Source organism: Varroa destructor, unplaced genomic scaffold (assembly GCF_002443255.2).
Source record: "Varroa destructor unplaced genomic scaffold, Vdes_3.0 BEIS01000007.1, whole genome shotgun sequence".
Classification (NCBI taxonomy): Eukaryota; Metazoa; Arthropoda; class Arachnida; order Mesostigmata; family Varroidae; genus Varroa; species Varroa destructor.
The window spans coordinates 28,261,114-28,282,256 of record NW_019211460.1 but is presented as its reverse complement, the minus strand read 5'-3'; the positions used below and the strand labels follow the sequence as shown (position 1 = coordinate 28,282,256).

The following is a 21,143-nucleotide window of genomic DNA, read 5'->3' as shown; positions in this document are numbered from 1 at the left end:
TTTATCTTCCAGGGGCCTATCGTTAATCGAGGTGTCGCCTGAACTGCGGTGAATAGGCCGACGCAATGTCTCGCCGGAGCTTACGCTTTGCTCGAAATTGCAAAAATCTCGAGCGTTTTTCGCTTTAACCTCACTAATGTATAGGCAGCGAATGCAGCCAGCTACGCTCAATTCTTAAAAAAAAACCGTAGAAGCAATTCTGGACTTCCTTTTTCCAGGAAAACAATACTAGTGGTTTATCTTGCGTTTATTTGCCTTGGACGCTGTGTTCAAAAATTGCTTGGCCACACTTGCCCTTCCGTAGTGGCTGACAGTACTACTGTAGCCGTGTAGAAGAGAGAAAGCAAACAGAGAGAGAGAGAGGAAGCTCAGTGAAGACTACGCTTAAAAGTTCACCACACAGATTTGTACATAGTGTAAACCCTAAACACACAGCAGGTAGGTGCACAAAGCAGTGGAGCTACCCTCTCTCTAGTAGAATCTATCCATTATTGAACAACAATCTTTTTTTTTAAATACAACACTACTATTAGAGAGCAGAATATAACAGGTTTCTTTCACAACTAGTTGTCGTCTCTATTACTGCATCATTTTTCCTGATTATCATTATTTTTCTTAGCCAGCACCAGCAAGGAATGAAAGCAACTGAGGTTTGAAGCTGAAATTTTCTTCGATATCGTGACACCTCAAATACCTTTGAACTAGGTTACCAACTTCTTTTCAATAATTCTCAGGGATTTCAGCAAACAAAGAGGCCTCTTAGCAAATTTATTATTCTTCAGAAAGAACCAAATGAATTACAATGACATTGAAAACATTCAGATATACGCACTTACATATTCCAATTGATGAATGTGTGCTCCGTTGCCAATTTTTACTGTGTGGTAAATTATTACCAGAATACGAACGAAAACCAATTAGCAGCAATTTTTATTACAGATTTTTTTACTCAGACTTTTATTCAACCTTTGTCCAGCTTTATCATTCATCCTTATTCAACAAAATTAGTAGCAAGGGCAAAGTCTACGTAAATCACCTACCCTTTCTATTCGAAGGCCCGTATTGAGTGTGTTTGTAACTTCGACCGAGAAGACGCGTTGGCCCTTGGCGCCAATGTAGAACTTCGAGTTTGCCGCTTGCAAACTACCATTAAGCAGTTGTAGCGAATATGGTACCTGAAGACGCCATTTGCCGCCTTTCAACTGCAAGTTACCGTTACCGCGCGACACCCGTTGTGGATCGATAGTTACCTATAACCAAATTCAGGATAAATGGTTTGAAATTTGTTTAATTCAATCAATAAATGCGTTTCAAAGCGAGATAACTTCAAACCATTATCATATTGATAGAGAGACAAGGCCTGCGTGAGCTAGGCGTTTTTATATGGCACGATGACATACGTCAACTATTATATAATGATAAGCCAAAGGGTTTATTAATGGTAAGTGTCATATTATGGCCATCAGCTAGGGTGGACGTAATAAAGGTATACAAAACGAATTTTTTGTTAGAAGGTGAGTACCCTACAACTAGCATCTTAAAAATGATGCACGTTTCTTGCGTGTAGTGGTACGTCCTTTCGTTTGACCACACCACTCACAGGTATTACGTGTATGTATTGAAAATCCGCCAATAGATTCAATAGGCATAAATGCTAAACAGATTTATATATAAAACAAGCCGATTTCTCAGTTGTAGGAAAGACAGTATCTATCCATGTGTGATCATGATCTGCCGTTCCAGCTTAAATACTGTATATCTATTCCGCGGTTGTAGGGCTACAATGGCATAAAACACTAGTCGATTGTTATTTTAGCACACTGCTACCAACACAATATTTGGAGTCGGTGGACACGATAAAATCAACATCTGTGATAACTGGCAGGGTCCCTATTGTAAAGGACCATATATTTGAAGAAAAAGGTAAACTTAAAAGGTCGTTCTAGATTTTGGTGCCTGGGTCGAAGAGATAAACGGGTAGCAATGGCAACATATGTCCATCACTTTTCCGTCGCGTGCCATATAGACGACCTTGTTTGTTTGATTCCTTGCAAAATCCTTTAAAGTTACACTCTTCACAGCTGATGTGCTAGTGGTTGTCATAGTTATTTTTCCCCTTCACTTCCTCGCCCTTCACTCGTTTCCGCTGGTACTTGCCACCTCACGCAAATGTTATTGTAAATAAAGCCAATGACACTAACGGCAACGTTATCTTCTAACCAAAGCTACTAAGATGCATCTATTGAGCAAATTATGATTAGACGCAGTGGGTCGGCCCGGCCAACAAACCGACAAATTTCGTACATCACGGCTACCATCCTGGAGGAGAAGGAGGATTCATTCAAGATACTACGCAAAGCGGTTACAAAGGCAGCAATGTTTCTTACAGTAGCACGTATACCGAAGGCCTTAAAGACCTTCTTTTTTTTAAACAAATATACCTCCTTTACTACCATGATTCCCTATCACTGGTAGACGCTACGGCGATTGACGAATGTTGGCAATCGACCTCGTGGCTTTTACATTCGCCGTGACAGCATAAGCGATCTGCCCCGTGTCTGGTGCTTACCAGACAGAGCATTGTTCTGGGTGATGCTAGTGATTACCAGAACATTATCACCATCGTTATCATGATTGTGCTGATTTTAGAGAGAAGGTTCTGACTGGGCCTGATGACGTGAGAGGCAGCGGCGTCAGTGGCAAACGTTTCACCCGCCGCCGTGCTGGCGTCGGCCTTCGGCCGACAAGGAAAAGCTGCAGAATAATAAAATGATCCCCAGACGAGGACGTTAAGAACGCACGGAACAAGCTCGCGCAAACAACGTATTAATTTATTTTTCGGCGCTACTCGATAATAACGTACAAGAACTCTCCTCTATATATATAATGCATAAAATCCATTCAGTTGAGAGCGGTTAATCAATACAATACAATGCGACATTGCAAAGCGAAGAAAAATATGCGTATATCAGAGATATGTTGGCTTAGAGAACGCGCTGCTAACTTTGCTGTCGGTGATAAATCCTGAGCAAAGGTAGCGAAGCCGCCGAATGGAGAACAACAAATAGGGAAGAGTTTTACGGTGAAGGGTCTGCATACTGTATTATGTTGCTTAAATGTCGTTTCAACAAAACAAAAATGAATGAGGAACGTACGGTAGCCCACAGTGTGACTCTTGTAGCACTCAAACATACAACCTTGATAATACCTTTTTGATAGCAAATGAGAACTTTAGACCAGATTTCTTTACAGAACATGTTCACTGTGATCTGTACAAATAACTACATGGTTATAAAACAAAATGTTTATGTTCCACATGCGGTTCATGAAGCATATACTTCTTAACTGTAATTATAGCAAAATTATAGGTATCTTCGAGAAGCTATGAAGAACGATGGTCTTTGATATGGCAGCACATCGCGAAGTTGAACTATTGAGTAAACAACTTACAAAATGCTTTTCATGCATTTTATATATATTGAAGATTTAACTCCCTTGCTTATAGATGGCTAATAGCTGTAGTCGTAGGAGAATTGATAGTATCACACAACCATTATGATCCTAACTTAGAAGAAATCCTGCTACACTAGCTTTAAAAAATCTGGATAAAACATTAATAATCGTCTGCAGCAGCTCTAAAATAATAAAAAAAAAAAAAAAAAGAAAAAAGAATCAAGGATAGCAACTACAATAATAATAAACACCTCACTTGTGACAATTTTCTTAGACAAGATTTTCTTCATTTCATATTTATAGAGGTTAGTTAGTCGTTACCTTCATCAAAAGCAGTAACTCACCGCAAAGATACGTTAGAAAACAGCATTGCTTTGTCTGTCTATGATTATCTAGCATACACAGACGTAAAAAGAAGGCATTTAAATTGGGACAGATCTGCACTACGTAGATATACGCTACCTTAACGGTGCATGTTTTACCGGGGCCCACAGGCTTCTCCGGCGGGTTGACTTGGAGGCCATCTGAATCGGCTGTTCCCTGAAGGGATAACGACTTCGGCGAGGTGTTGACCACATTCAACGGAAGCGTCAACGGAGACCGCGACACAAGGACCGGGCCTGCAAACGTTGATAAACAATTATGGAAAACCTCGTTAGAGTATGTATAATAACGAAATAACAATTTCTCTCATGATCAAACTGATGTTATATCTATGTAGTAGAACATCATAAATCTGTTATCAAGTGTATATAAGACACGATCTGTGTGATGACAAAAAGAGAAAAATATATTCTACTATGTTTCAGCATGCACATACATTCTAACGGTACTCATGAAAGTCTAAGCAGTCCTTCGACTTTCAGAGTTCCGTTAAGTTAAAAACTGGAGTTTCGTTCCAGAAGCATGCGTTCATAGTTCATAGAGATTGGCAACATCTGGTGTAGCCCCATTAACTGCAGAAGCTTGTACCCTCAACAAGAAATAATCAGAGAGAGACTTGACCAGCTCCGCTGTGGTTCCCTATATGCCTTCTATCGCATGTGCATAGATCAATGCTAGAGTGCCCATACATACCCAAATCAGTATTGTTTACTGCTAGCGTTCGAACAAGTGCGTATCAGAAAAACTGGGTGATAAATAAATAAACATTAGATGTTAGTGCCTAATTTATTGATGAAAAGACAGATGCTATACTTGCAAATATTTGCGGTACTTTCAATGATTAGTCATTGAATAAATAGATTAAGTATACAAATTCATTTAACAGATTTTTTTTTCTTTTTTTCGCTCTCACCCTACATCTTTTTGTGCGCCAACTTAGAATAATCTCTAGTTTGAGAACGGACCGCCGACCAGGATTAAGCCTCAGGTTTTTATTAGGATGCCAAGTGCAAGTCAATGCTGTTATTTAATATATATATATATATATATATCCTATATATATAGGAAAAAGTTCCCGTGCAACTAGGCGTAACTTGCACGTAACACCAGATATGCAAGTGGTGCATGTAGTTTAAGCTGCGAAGCTTCTGACCTATGACTCTTAACAGCTCTGATTCACGGGCATGCTATGAACGGCGTACGCCTACAATAACGACGTAAGTGAACTAAAATAAAGTGAAAGTTACCATAGGTAACATAATCGCAAGTTGATCATTGTTTTACCGGAAGTGGTATTATTTATTGTAGAGAAGCGATGATTGCATAGACAAAGGGCGGCAGGATGATTCTGTTAGTCATCCAAATGGTATATGAACATACATCTAATATGCAATCGCTTCAATGACTCAGCGTCTAGGAGTTAGCGCCCAGGAGAACTTAACAACCTTTAGCCTTTACAGGAGTCTGGATGCACTCTTAATCTCAAAGACTCATTCGGATTGCGCAAAAAGATTGCTCTAAACTATTCTGGGCCTAAAAAAGTTAGCGTTAAAAGCAAATATTTCCTTCCTTAAGTCGAACGTCAGATTGCCGCCACAGAAATGAGAGCAAAAATATGACGCTGGTCTTGCGATTTAATGTCGGTACTATTCAATCATTCAATGGAGCACGCGTCGTGAGGCTTATCGCCAGTACGTTGGCGACCAAATGATCCTTGGTCCATGCATACTATCCATTCTTAACCAGTTATTATCAACGTCTTGGAACATTTATATATTGTTAAAATATCGCTATAGCGATGGCAAGGTACCAAACACTAAACGAGAAACACGACAAGCATTACAATTCATCATAATAGATGTGCGGCATAGGGTGTCATCTATTTCCACCTTACTTGTTATGCGCGCTACTGGTCGATCGCGCATTGTAACCAAACCGTGGCAGCGGTAGCAAAAGGCAAGCCTTATTACTGATCTGGTCAGTCAATAAGTCGGCCCGTTTGTGGTTAAGTGGCGGACACATCGGCTGCCACCTCGGCGCTTTGATTATTTACGTAACCGCCGGCTGGGTCTAACAGAAGCTACTGCGTTCTTGCGAACCGGTGTGTCGTCGTTGAGAAATGGAGCTCTTGTCAACTTCATCAGAGTACCAGTGCGAAGCACGCTTTTACAATGATGCAAAACAAATGGCCTTCCTGGCACGTGTGGAGAAAACTTGCTGCAGCAATAGCGAGTAGAATACGCTCGAGTTCTGGACCTGTCATGTCATTGAGGTCCATCCGTAGGACTAGGTCCAGCAGTAGGCATCCGACGCAGATACACACACTCACATACATATACACGCAGCCACAACCAGCAGTGTGCAGCTTACTACAGTGTAACGGAGAGTTGATAACGAGGCTAAAATCAGATAAGGGGCAGAAGGAAGCAGACGGGCTCAAACTAATTACAGGCCAAACGTAACACGAACCCTGACTGGAAACGTCCGTCCGGCCAGTACGGTTCAGTTTAGTGGCGTATTATCCAACGTTGCCTTCTTACCATCTCGCAGTTACTGCTGCTGTCGTTCTGTCTTCTTGTTGCTGCCATTAAACCCTTTACAAAATGTTGCTCAAATAAAAAACATGGCTAACGGTCGTCATCATCTGCGTATCCGAGTAGCCCCAAACGCCATTCATCTACTACAGGCCTTTTCGGCTTCAACCTATTGCTTCTATCGCTTTTACTCGTGGCAGTCAGTTACAGCGATTCCAGCAACGACCGTTGCGCCAACTTCTGTTATTCTATGCAGGCAAGCACTTCCATTGCAATTTCGTCCTTGTTTAATTTTTATATTAGCAGTCCTACAGTCGTCCTGCTGTAGCGTAGAGCGACGTCAACAGCTGCAATGACGTCCAGGTTTGGAGGGCTGTTATGGAGTCATTGTTGTCGTTGCAGCTCACCGTGTTGTTTGCTTCTGCTGCCGTGAAGAAGGCCGCATGGAAATGAAAGTGGAAAGCAGGGCACAAGGTGCCTACACACCACAGTGAAATAAAGCACACTATCACAGCTGGTAAGGGCACAGGACGAGTGCGCTCAGCAACAGTGGTGACGGTAATTGGCTAACAAGAACGGCGAGAAGCCTTTGTTTACTCAAACTCTCACCAGGCCGCAACTCAAAAACACTGCACTTTTACACAATGAAAAAGCTGGCGTCACTTCTATTGGTATAGAAAGCTAGCTGATATCCTGTGATGGTTAGCCAAGGTCGTTATCGTACGTAAACGTAGGCCAAAAAATAAACTCTCTGCTTAGTTTCGTGTGGAGGTCTCGCGTCGAATCGAGAAGAGAGGCAGGCGTTAATTCGATGAGAACAATGCTGGTTAGGCTATTCTGATGGGTATCCTCGCGCTACCTACCGTGCGTTCTAAAAAATTGATTGATTTGTTATCAGTCCCCTGAATCTATAATCGTCCATTAAAAAAAGAACTAGACGTACAACAACATGAACATATAACGAGTTCGTGCAACCTTCCCAAAGGGTTTTGCTAAACCTCTGGAGAATTCCATTGTAAAAGGCCTGCAAACCTTTCGATTTATTTGGTTATTTTTTGCTTATATTATTTTTATATATTTGTTATTTTATTTATATATTTTGCTTATTAAGTGGTTGTTACCGACAACGTACCTTAAAAAATCAACACAATTTTATTCATTCTAAGCATCTGTAGCACCACATAATTAGCATGTAGCAGACATCTACAACAAATATTATAAATCTCCATAAGACTTCCGTTGTATAGTAGAAACCAGTCATTTTGAATGCGAAGGTAGATCGATCAGGGCTGTAGGGTCCTTAGCGAATCTAGTGAGCGATTGTCCAGTCTCGTTTAATGCTCGACATCGTCCATCAGCCAGTAACTTTCATCAGCTCCACTTACTCGAGCTCATTAGTAAATGACAACTCAAACAGGTTCAAACAAATTCTCCGCTTCAAGTTCGCGCTGCTCTATCTATTACCTATACCGGTACCCACAGCACTTCACCCTAATTCATGTTGCTTTTTAGCTGTCATTCGTTTCTCAGTGAATACGTAAATGTTGTTCATCAAGTTTTCATTGCAGATAACAGCTCTACGCTACTCGGCCGTCTCTGTCTGCCTCGAAGCGTCTTTATCTTTCTAACCATTGCAAACGGCACGAGGTGACGAGGTGTGAAGTAAATCGGTAATTAACGTCAGTGGCTATTGTGATAAGTGCAGCAGTGGCGCGGTCCCTACCTCGAGTTCGTTCTGTGCGTACCTCAGCCTTGCTCCGTTATCGCTCTCTTAACTCGCGTTCAAAACTAAGCAGTACGGCTTAGCGCTTGGAACAGATTCCCCGAAAAACAAAGACACACATAGATATAGGTAGGCATAATCTTGCCTTCGCCGCATAACCTTTGCGAGCAGGTAGTTACTTATCGGGTGATAACTGACTTCATTCATTCACAACAGGTTTCATTTTAGAATCTTGTAATTAGTCAGTGTTCGTCTTCTCCAAACGACTACCACACAAAACGCCTATTGATTGTGGGTACACAGGCCGACACGGTTACCGACTACGGAGCTGACTGGGCGATTATAATGGCTAAATAAGCTGTTCGCGAAGATCTATTCGCGAAGGGAGAGCTATTCCATGCGAGGGCAGGAAACATCGCTTTCGCATCTTCTCATTTAGGTGCGCGTCTCATTCGTATGAACGGCTCTCATATGGCGTCGGCGATTTGTCTGTGGACACTTAATCGTAGCGCTTAACGTACTTATCAATGGTTAATGGTTTCTCCCTGCCTTCAGACTAGCTTTCCGGCTTTCAAGTCTACGGTCTGTAGCGAGGCCTTGAGCGTCACGCCTTGACGTCACCGTGACTGCTCCGTTTTGTCAACAAGGTAGACAATCAATCAGTGGTCTTCTAAAACGAATAGTATCCGTCCTTAAGCGATCTGTTTACTTCTTCGACGGATAGCAGATCAAACAAAAGTTTTCTATACTTAGCGGATTTTGACAAGGACTGTACATGGCCGGAATTCGAGGCGCTTGGACGAGTCGCACCAATTACTAGACCACTTGATTTTAGACATTTGAAAAGAAACTGAAAAATATATGAACTCCTTAGTAAATAGTTTAAACGTTTACTAACCCCATTTCTATATTAATTCGTCGAGTGCTGTTATAAGACAAAAAAATCGAATTTTTTTTGTATCATGTGTGCAGGTGCTTAGACTGTTTAAATCTATGGCGCTGCTCAGCGTAATTGCAAAGAGGCGTCTGCAATATATCTGTTCCCTTTGCTCAAGCGGTGATATTTGTAGTTCGCCTTGAATGCTATGTCACTTAATAGCCGCGGAGATAAATCCCTTTAACTTTACATTACAGAGAACTAGCCCGCACGGGTTTGATCATATCATTACCATAATAATGTTGAACCGATTCGTTTTTTACCGTCACATAACTTAGAATCAGCATGGTTTAATGACACATAGGATATTTTCGAATTTGTTTTATCAAAAAAACCATATAGGTGCGCACAGGAGATATGAATTTAAAATCCATTTAATAATCAACCTATGTAGTTCTACTGATATTTCTTGAAATCCATCAATACTGCATTGTTTTTATATTAAAAACATATTTAAAACAACAACTATCGTCCAGACTGATCTAGCAACCCGAAAATGTTTCCAAGATATAGTAGCATAAAATCATATTGATTACTAATTTTGTATATCTGCTAATAATGCTCACTAGAGCTCTATTTATTTGCCCTATCTCTTTTCTATTTATCTTTCAAGTGCAAGAAATCATTCGGTTTATGCTGTTATTCCCGCTTCTAGTTTGCTTTATTTAGGCGAGATAATATCAAAAGCACAGGTCGAACTCCCTACAGATTTCACAGCTAGAGAACAGCTTTCATCTACGATATGCTCTGTCAAGCCTTTCTTATAATTACGTTTAAAGTCCCCTTAAAATTTCCACATGGGTAAACACACCGTATGTCCGAAGTTACGCAACAGAGTGATAGAACAGCCAGCATCCAGAGATAACGGATTACGGAACAACGGAAATAACTGGTTGAACAAATTGCTATTTCCAGTCAACAGTAATTTCTGAAAAATGCATGCTTACCGGTACCTATTTGCTATCTTTGAGCAGAGTTAAGCTTGGCTTTTTAACCAAAGGTGGGATTAGGATGCGGTCCCCGCGGTATCCTGGTGGGTAACGTATTTGCCTGTTGATCTCAGAGACGTCTGGCGGTCTAGATTCGAGTATATAGGTTTAGAGCCTTAACACTTTATTTCGTGCTGGGAGCCCGTCACCCGTCTGCCTGATAGAATATCTAATGGCGAAGCCGGGCGTAAAGATTGCAGTGCAAAAAATTCAGATGTAAACGTAAATCGTTAAAACAGTGACGGCTACAGTTTTCAATATAGCTTAGCTATCACTGTTTAGCTTCATATTTACTCAATGGAAGTAAAACTTCAAATAGCATCATGCTCTAAAACATCCACACCTACGGACATAAAGCACTTTCCTTTCGTATTATAGCCAATCGACATGGGAAACGCTACTTTCATGGTCACAAGCATATATATTCACATAAAAGACAGCTTACCAGCCTTCAGGGCGAGTTCTTCTTCGTAAATGTTTTATCAATTCAAGCGTTTGTAATCAAAACAACGCTGCCAGTGTGATGGTGTCTTTTTTCAGCCTCCTTGGCTGTAATGCGTTCATCAGTCCTTCTTTCATTTCAGCATAATCCCCATATCCACTTAACATTTTCTGACCTTTAAGTGAAGGTAGGCAATTGTACGGTACATCGCTTTTCGTCCTTTGACTGTCAACGTATCCTTTATTCCTCAACGTATTCCTCGACATTGACGGATTTCTTCTGAGCCCCAACGATACCAATGCTCCCGCCCAGATACTAATGCAGGAAAGCTCAGAGAGACAGGTCGAGATCTACAGACTCAACAACCGTTTAAGCGTCTACCTGCAAACGAACGTACGGGACATGGCGACGGCGTCAGCGTCGCACGAAGATCGCAGCAATACCCAGTCGGACAACAGACTTGGGTAGGTCGAATGGCAGTGACGCCAATTTGTTTAAACGTAGGTACAGCTTGGCCGTGCGGCTGTGTCAGTGGTTTCGACGACGGACATTCTAGCAACAATAGCAATTGTAGTAATAGCCGCTAATAGGAAAGCGAATAAGACGTCTTACCTTTCCCACGACGGCAACAGGCTAATGAGGCCTATGTTGTGTGTGGTTGCATCTAGCAAGCGTTGTTGGTGCGTTCCTTCAGCATCGATTTGTGGACGCGAACTGTTCGGCGACACCAATAACGATGACGATGCAAGAGCCACTACTTGCTGCTGTCGCAGCGACAAGCCGCAGGTTCCCACAGTAAGCCATATCCTATAGCATCTATTAGGTACTAATAGATAGTCTAGTACACGAAACCGAATCGAAGCCCGTTACCTCACTGCATGGAAGAACTGAAGTTGAAGCCATAGCTTCAGTGTCAGGAGTGTCAGCGCAACAGGCAACCGCGGCCAATACTATGGCGTACCTCCAGTACTGCAGCGAGAGTTCTCTTAACAACGAACTCGAATCGCGTTCAAAAATGATGGTATTATTAGCATCCATGGAACTCATTGTAGTTCTAGTAGTAAAGGCAACAGTCAGTCTGGTCATTCGCTGGCTTGATAGTGTGTCGCCCGTAAACCATAGCTGGTTTTCCTCGGGCTTTCGACCCCTTTTCCGCCCATTTCCCTGGCTCTCTGTTTCTATATCGTATTGCATCACATTTAGTACAGCACCATTAGCGCTACTACTTCTAATTTTATGACGAGCTGTTGTCTACCCTACCGAGGACAGGATTAACCTAAGCAAGAGGGCTATAGGCCGCAGGCCGAAGCGAGCAACAAGATCACCCGTTATCTATTGCCTCGGAACCCGGCAAACGATTGCGCTGCTGCTGTCTACAAGAAAGGACAGGAAAAAAAACGGACGACATTGCAAAACCACGATCGCCTCCGCTGCAGACGCCAACACGCCGCTGCCTAGCACAACCATTATAGTGCCTATGAAGATAACTGACGCGCGGTTCAGCTGTCCCTCTCTCTCATTTATATATATATATATATATAGTTGAGCTGGAAAGTTTTTGAGCGGGACAGCTGGTTGGTCGATGGAAGACGGCGTCCTTAATAGCAGCTGAGGGTCTAGGTCTGAGCGCAGGCTGACCCCGTACACGGTGTTACTGAAGCGTTCGCTTTGCTGCGTTGCCGTCCGTCTGCATTGGCCGTTCGACCACCGCTGGCTTTACGAGTCGCGTAATATTTTAGGTGGGCATCGATGCCATTAACAGTGACTGATACGACTGCTGGCACCATCATTGGTGATGTTGCCATCTTCTGAAGCGAATAGTGGTAGTGGCAGCGAGCGAAGCAACGACCGAGAAAAAGGCAAACAAAATGGCCGTGTCCTGTAGAGAAATACTGCTACCAGAATGTTACAGGCAAAAACCCGAATACTAACTGGCTTAGCCTAAATGGAACGTAAAACAGTACGGTTGATATAGCTAAAGCCTGCAGAAACTCGATGGCCGGAAAACCTTCAGATATTAGCTTGCAGACGTTTTAATAGACGAATTGCGTCTGACTACCTTTTAACTGCAAAGTACACATAGCAAAGAGAACGGCAAGCAAATATTATATAATAGTACCTAAAAAATCGACATAGGTATGTGCTACTTATGTTTTACATATTATAAAGCTGTCGGGATGCGAAACGGAACAAAAACAATTCACATAACGGTATTAGATGGAGTGACAACCTTCAAGTGGGCAGAGAAAATGCATTAACAGAGTATTTTTCTTCAATATAAAAAGCTATTTCTTCGATGTAAGTAGGGAGAATGTATATACTAGAAAACTGTTTATAGTCTGATGAATCTGACGAATCAACATCATCATGCAAGATTTTCCTTACAAGATTGACATGAAACGTGGTAAGGGATGAAGTCCATTGAAATGACTCGAATGCCGCAAATCAATTTCACCTACGAAGGGCATGCTTCATATACTTTCAAAGACATCTGTCTTTGAGATGAAATGAGAAGAAGAATGAGCGTACCAGCGGTTTATTCTTAAGACTAAATCAATAATAACACGTATGCAATAAGAATAAACACACAGTGTGTGATAAGTGTGAACGCCGGATCATCGTAAAATTTCTCCTAGGGTAGATAGTAGAGATGTTGAACTCGGTGCATTAGTGAAATACACTACCTACCACGGCCTTTTTGCAAACCCTTTCCTGGTTGCCATTTATGTTTCGAATTTTACATACGGTATCGCCGTTAGCGATTCCATCAGACGGCTGGCCCCCAGCACAAAACAATTCAGGCCTATGCCCGGATTTGAATTCACACCGCAACGCGTAGGATTATCATGCAGACACATTACCTACTATGCCATTTCTGACCTCTCCACACAGCCATTATCCTAAGGAAATGTAACACATCAAAAAGGGATTCAGTTAACGAGCTTAGACAGAAGACTGTTCTTAAACCAGTACAGCCTCGATGTTAGGTTGTGCGGCGGACGAGTGAGCAAGCGGAAAACGAACGAAAACGGTCACACATTCCAATTACTTACAAAAAAAAAATTAACGCGAATTTCCTCCAGAGAACCTCTGCGGCCCGTGCCCGCATTGTCTCTCTAAATTAACTCGACCCACATCTCGACAAAGTCAGGACTATCCACGACGCGGTCTGCTCTCACGCCACTAATGTACGGTTTTGCCATGTAGACACACACTACCGTAAAACTATCGCTGCCGTCCAGGAGGTACCCTCAGCCCCCCGCAAATAGCTCGCGGTGAACGGAACTCATTGAAAGATTTTGCCAACATTAATCAACTGAACAATGATCCACTCATTCATAATCACAACTTGCGTATACACAAGGGGTACAGATGAACGGCTGCACGACATGAATCGCATTAGATAACCGTCAAAAAATAGCTTTGACTGATTTCGAAGTACGAATGGCATATATATGACTACAATTGAAGGGAAGCTGTAAGCGGTAGACCAATTATGAATATGCTTCGGTGACAGTGCAATAGGATTCGAGAATTCGTTGACAAAGTAAACTTTCATACGAAAGTACTATTTAGATGACTTCAGGATACTCTTTTAAGTTATCTTATGCACACTTCTTGGGTGCGAACGAAGCAAGCAAGCAAAGAAAGAACGCGAACAAAGACAGCGCCCCGCGATATTCATAAGGGATACATTTGCATTTACATCAGTTGCAATTGTGAATGTGTTGTTAGTAAGCTTTAAGCAATAACAATTCGACGGTGAGCTAGATAAAAGTTCTGAAGTGCTGTCTTCTTTCACTATAGGACGGTGCCTGGGGCAACAATTGAAGTAAATAACAGTCGAATTCTATTTTGTACTTGTAGTGGCATTGAAGTTACATTGGGAATTAATAGGGTAGCTCTTTTGCAGCATATTTTTGAGATCAGCGTAAACCATAACGTTGAAGGCCATTGTGATGCCTCGCAGGATCAATTAAAAGACATCCAGATCGCGGCGTTTATTGTACGCTGTTGATGCCGAAAAACTATTAACGATTGGTTTACAATAACGATAATAATTCTTATAGAAACTAACAAAACTCGGTTTGCCTGTAGTACCCCACTGCTATATCTATACATTGAACCAGCTCGAAGTTTAAATTGACTGATCTATTAGGCGCTGTTTCTCCGCTTGTTAGAATATTTGAAACGTAAAAAAATGAGCTATAGCAAGTCTTATTTAGTTGAAAATGGGCTTTTCTTTTCACTTTTATTGTGCCCTCCTTACCCAGTGGCAGCTGCATGAAGGGCCGGCATCAGAACCAAAAATCAAGCTTCTTCCTAACCCTATTAATACAATTCCGATATTGCACTTCCTTGTTAAAATCCCTAAGTAATATACCTTCAAATATCCCTTCTTCGACAAGCTCCGTTTCTGGGTCTCTTTATCGAACCAAGTCTATGATCTGCTACGGCACAGAAACGTCACTGTAGATGCTGCGATTCATTCTGGATATGCCTCGACGTCGGGAATGATTATGGATAGTTGCTCCGGAAAGTGGGCTTAGCTAGTTTTGATTTCTATTATTTTTGCTGCGGAGTAGCGATCTCAGCTCAAGTTCCACCTAATCGGCCAATAGATTGTGGAGATAGGCCGTGGTAGATAAACAATTCATACACGCTTTCCATATACGAGCACGCGCGTCTCCACCCTGGAACCACGTTTCAATCATTGTTAAAATCTACCAGTTCCATCACACCGATGAAGTTCATGGGCGCGTTCTCACGCACTGCTAAGCCTAGGTAAAGAAAGAAATGATCCGCCTATAGCTGCGTATATTCTAGCAATATATAAATCGTTCTAATCTACCAAAGGTAAAAAAAATATTCACCTGTGCGTTTATATCGAACGTCAAGTGCGTGCGTGCGTGTTTAGGAATATGCAAAAATAATCGGCTTAAGTGCCTTAGCCACGTAACAAACAGATCTATAACGATACTAATGTAAATAACGGCAACGGAAGGAAACTAGCAACTGATCATAGTTAATTTTTGTGGTCGCTAAAAAACCTTACATCCACCTGCTTGTAGAGTATGCAGTGTACATGTCGCAACTATTACTTAGGAAAATATTTACTTTCTCATCGAAGTCCTGTTTTTTTGGCGCACTTTAGAGGCTAATCCCTTGAAGCAAGCAAACGCATACATGTAGCCTTTTTTGAGATTAATACGTGTTCTCTGGGGAAAGTACATATGTTTAAGTAGATTTGCTTTTTCACCGATATCTTTCGACTGGATCGCCTCTGGGAAGTCGATTGAATATGAAACTTCGATGCCGATGACATCTCTCTTTATAAATGTGCTTATTTTTCAATTGAAGGTAAAGTTCCTAACAAACGCTTTATGCACACACTCTTGTGTAATTGAAAAATACAAGACTAACCAATATATATGCCTAAAGCTTTGCAGACAGCCTTCACATTCGTCGCTGTAGAAACCTGACAGACGTCCTACTGGAAAGCTGGAAGTCTAAGCCTTCTTATAGCTAGCTTAATATATTCCTAAGAAAAGCACAGTTGAAAAATGAGCAAAGTCGAACAGTTGTCCAAGCCATAATATACAGTGTCTGGAAAAACGGTGTGCAACAAAACTAATTCTGATTTTTTCTAATTTCTAATGGCTCAAGCCAAAAAAACGGACATCGTCATGTTCAGTTGGTCTGTAATAATTTGAGTCAAAAAATGAATGGGTTCGAAGGCCCCAATATGAGAATAATGGAAGCAATGTATAGTACAACATCTATACTGTCTGGCCTTGGCAGTCTTCTTTTTCTTCTTCTTCTTGCGTGAATCGAAATCAGTATTAAATACATTGCGCCTGCGCGGCATCAATAAGGATGAAAGTAGGTTGAACGAATAAAACAGACGCGACTGTATTGCTAACACCTGTTATTTACCCTACCAATGTTCTGTATTTTCTGCTATGTACGTGTGAGGCGTGGCAAATTGTACATTGCAACAAATTTCAAACTATTTTCCCTTGTTTAATTTCGTTTTCTATTCGAGGATGTATAATTCACCAGACTCATTACCAGGTTCATAGTTTCAAGAATTATTTAATTTCACACACACAGCGTTGTATAAATCATCTCACTAATCATTTGCTTGCAAGTGTAACGAAGTGTCTAGCCATTGCGGTTAAACCGCCCGATATTTTCGGCCTAAAGCCATCATGTTTGTGAAGCTTACACTTCGGCCGATACGTTGGCACAGCGAGAGCTTCTCGGTGGCCACCTTATTAATAATCTTAAAATGGGCCTGGCTATCCTATACACAAGCAGACGACAATGCAACAATATGCACCAGGCAAGGCATTAGGAAGTGATGTCACGTATTAATGCGATTGTCACGCTATGTCCAAATGGGTCTCCCCAAAAGGAAGCCAGTAAAGGGTATCCGTAATGCTGGAGCATTGTAACAATCATTAAACGTGAACACCGTCTGATGCGCTAAAGATCTGACCCAGCCTTTCGAATTCGAAATGGCAAAGCAAGCTAATTCACATCTACAATCATTACGACGAAGAATCTGCCTGTGTATGCCCTAATATCGCTACTACGATTACCATTGTTATCATTAGCATTTCTAGTTTCATGCCTACTTGTGTCGGTCACGAATTAAGCGGAAGGCGAAAAATGTAAATACTGTTAACGGTTTTACGTTGCAACATGTTTAGATAGATAATCAACGGCAGAAAATACCACAGACGATAGAGACAATTATATATATATATAATACAGTAACCAGCTGTTGTTTACATAATGCTTGAAAAGTTGTTGGTAGTTCATCTAAAATATAGATATAATAATATATAAATAGTCGTCGAAAATAACAACAGCACAAGAGCACACAGTGTAAAAACTAGGCGCATTTCTGCATGCTCAAAATATGAACAAGATAACAGATTCGACCCAATCGACTTTCGACACTTTAAAGGTACACTAAGCCAACTAGCATTTATACGTCGACCATAAGAACATCGTTCCAGTTTTTTAGGTCACCCTTGTGAGACCGTGATAACCCCGTCGATTAGATGGGCAATCCAAACCCCATTTTTTACACGTATTAGAAAAATCTTAGTCGCACCACACTAAAATAACCTTCCGTGGCTAGCACCGAATTTGGGCTGAAAGCATTTAAAGCAAAAATTGTAACTTCTACCCTCTAGGCGCCTAAATTACGGTTCAGCGAAGCTAAACGTTGAACAGGTTTCTATCGGTCAATCAACCGATGCGATTCGTAGTACAGCAAAAATCATTCGAAATAACCAAGTAACTAGGTGCATACATAGGATAGGCTCTATCGCTTCGATCAGGCTCAATTATACAACTTAGCATCGATAAATAGCGTTCAGTGCAGTCTCGTTCCAATAGGCGACCATCCCCCACAATTTCTACTGGTTCGACCTCCATAGCAGTGTGCATAGGCGAATTTTTGATTCTTGCTCAGTCCGCGCAATTCCGCTATGGATTCTATAGACGTTGTCCGTCCAAAAGAACCTATTGAACCTATTACACTTCGTTCTAACTATTGTTTGGCTTTTTGTCGCCTTTGTCTTCTATTTATTACGATTGAAAATTTCACTCCTAAATCTATCGAAGTGTCCGGTGGCCGATCGGACACACGCTATTGAAAAAGGTAGATACCGCCAAAATATAATCAATTGTTTTCTGCCAGTCCGGTTTGCGTGCCAGCAATTCTGCCGTTCGTATTAGTACGAACTGCTTTTCGAAGTAATTTGATTTCAGATGTAATGGGTCTAAATAATGAGCTAACAACGCTTTGATTGCCGAAATACTAAAACGGAACGAGTGCTACGCTGGTACGGCGATAGAGCTACGTGCTTCGTTGTGATTCACAAACGCCTACGTACCCACAAGTGATAATCCGAATCTTCTTGACACAGGAAATACCGGCAAGCGGCAAAGGAATGGCGGAAGATGTCATATCCTCTGAGATGTCTGGGGCAACATAACACGTTCAAGTCATATAATTCACGTCAACACAGGCTAGCTTTAGTTCGACAATAACCATCAAACAAGCATGGATGGTGACACTTGAACTCTGACTCGATCGGTTGCTCTGGCGACCGGTTGTGGTTGATATTGGGTCTAGAATTGTCGTTTCGATATCGTGCATATCTAAATGTAAAAATACATCCGATAGGCTATTAATCAGTGGTGCATTAGTTGGAGTTTGAATATTCATGTAAATTACAGTTGTCATTAATTCATAATGATCCTCGTAATTTCTGATACTATTAATGGGAAGGCCCCGTTTCCGAGTATAACGAAGAACAAACAATCAAGAGTTGAAGTCAAATCGTCTGAATAATCCGTTACTCTATGCATCTACGAGCTAATCTAAACTGTGGTGATGTTATCGAACAAAAATCTGTTACATACGGTTAAATTCCTGTCATAGGTGTTTCTCTATATTTCATGCCATAGTAATGTTTGACAAATATCGTTGAGCACAGCGCCATAATATAAATCTATGACCTTTTCCTAAATAAGGTCTTTAGTGTGTGCTTAAGTTTAAAGGTTTCACACCAAATTAAAGCTAATCGAATAGAAACTAAGCAATGATCTTATGACAGAGCTGACTTGTTCAATGTTCGCGTAATGACGAACGCGCTAATTAATGACTAATAGTCAGCGTCAATCGTTACGTCTGAACAAATACCAAAAAGTCAACCAATACAACCAGATATGGCGAGGAATCGGCGAACTGTTAACGAAAGGCTGCATAAGCTTGTGTTATATAGCCTTTCGTTAGTAAAACGATCTTGAAAGCGGTTTCCGTCGGTGCTGCTTTCAAGACCAACCTTGTTAAAGTGTTTTGGAGCTCCTTTGTGGTAACACAAGAGACGAAATATGTCAAAGCAACTGAAAATTAGTACTTTCTCTCTGATAACCACATTGCCCTCAGAGCTGAAGGATCCAACGCAATTTTAACAAGCCCAACTACACAACTCTATAACGATCAATTGAGCCAATACGATCAAGGGTGTCCACTTACCCTATTTAGATTCTTGAAAATCAGTTGAATCTACTCAGGTTAAATACAGTATTTCTCATAAGATATCTCTAAAGCATACATTCACATAATAGTGGTATTCGCTGGAAGAATATATCATGTGATTTCAACGAAATTATCACTGCACGGCAAATATTATTTGTGTTGACACACTGATCACTGAAACATAGCAAATTGATCAAAACGTTGTTTTTATGGACTAACAGCTGATATTTGTGCCTGTGTCTAATATTTTCAATAGGATCAGCAAATGTTTGTTATTCACACACGGAAAAAAAACCGAACGCAAAGGATGGTCAACCATTGCTAGTTCGATCTTCACGGATCGAGGATGCTGCGACGTGACTGAGATTACTCAGCTGCCACATAGCCTATTAGAGAAAAGCCATATAGCAAAGTTTAGCAAAAGCTTTTCTGACAAGCTCTCAAAGCAGCGTTACAGTAGTACTGAGTGCCTGTTGGAAACGGAAAATGGCCCAGGGTCGGCTGGAAAAGAACGGCAGTTGTTTCCATCAAAGGGAGACAAACGGAGAACAATAAAGATAGGGAAAAGGGTAGATTTTGTAAAGTATTATCAAAGAAAGGTGTACTGTTTGGTCCGAAAGAAATTTTGTGAAAAAATACCGGTTAAACAATAATCGCAACTGCACCCTATCCATAACCATAAACCATCCCGACCGTATCTGTTGGTTAGTAGTCCATCCCAATAAGAAACAACGCAGATAGAAGTTTTTTTTCTGTTTGCTCATCATGAATATACAATATTTTATTCATAACGCCCATTTCTCGCACTGTTCTGTCCTCAAAGTGCCATATGGGAACGAACAAGGACGGCGATGATAGGAAGCGAACTACGGCGATTAAAGCCGGAAGATACATGCTTCTCTATCGTTGCGTGATATATAAAATAGTTCTACACCAGCTCTATAGTATTCTACATTTAAAGAAAAGGCTAATTAATGCTTTAGTGCGCGCACATATAGTAGTGGTCAGGGTGTGTGTGCGTGTGTTATAATGAAGTCAATCAGCTAGTTTCTTTGGTATTTTTGCAAAAAAAAAAACTGTTCTACTTTGACAATTAAAACCCATGCCTAAATAGGGCAGTGTATAAAAAAAAAAAGAATTGGTTTGCCAGCATAATTCTTTCAGATGTTCCGTTTCTGGTGTTGACAATCCACTCAAGGCCTATTTTAGGTTTGAGCACCGTTGCTGTAAACTGTGAGCACAAAAACCCATTAGATACCTAAAATTTTATTGCCAAAAATAGCACATCTTTACTTCGTATTTGTAATACATAAATTGTAGATGTTGAGATCGGTGCTAAGAGTATATCCGATGTTTAAAACGCCGACCTATATCATGTCTGTTTAATGAAATAATCTTCCTTTATATTTGCCTGCTTGTCTCTGAAAACAACCTTATATTGATCGAACTCGTTTCATATATACATACACACCAACGTTATAGAGAGAGAGAGAGAGATGGGGGGCTTGTCGGTTGTTTTGGTGGGGGCAACGATGATTGCGTCGGTATCTATAATTAAAAATGGCGTTAGGTGAAGAAGGAACCTACGACGTGGGCTAGGAATGAAGCTACATCGGT

The 21,143-nt window shown here is 41.1% G+C and overlaps 1 protein-coding gene across 4 annotated transcripts in view; it reads right to left on the bottom strand.

The window, feature by feature from the left end:
• LOC111253758 (uncharacterized) overlaps positions 1-21,143 on the bottom strand; it is a 45,743-nt gene that overhangs the window by 20,545 nt on the left and 4,055 nt on the right. For 2 of the 4 annotated variants that reach the window (XM_086974679.1, XM_086974680.1), the window contains 2 exons: positions 3,916-4,073; positions 1,041-1,250 (listed from right to left, as the gene is read on the bottom strand). In XM_086974679.1, the coding sequence (XP_086830805.1) occupies positions 1,041-1,250; positions 3,916-4,073 (368 nt within the window). Of the gene's footprint in view, positions 1-1,040; positions 1,251-2,441; positions 2,682-3,915; positions 4,074-5,731; positions 6,769-21,143 lie in introns of those variants that run through there. The other 2 variants (XM_086974681.1, XM_086974682.1) reach the window with 2 other exon arrangements.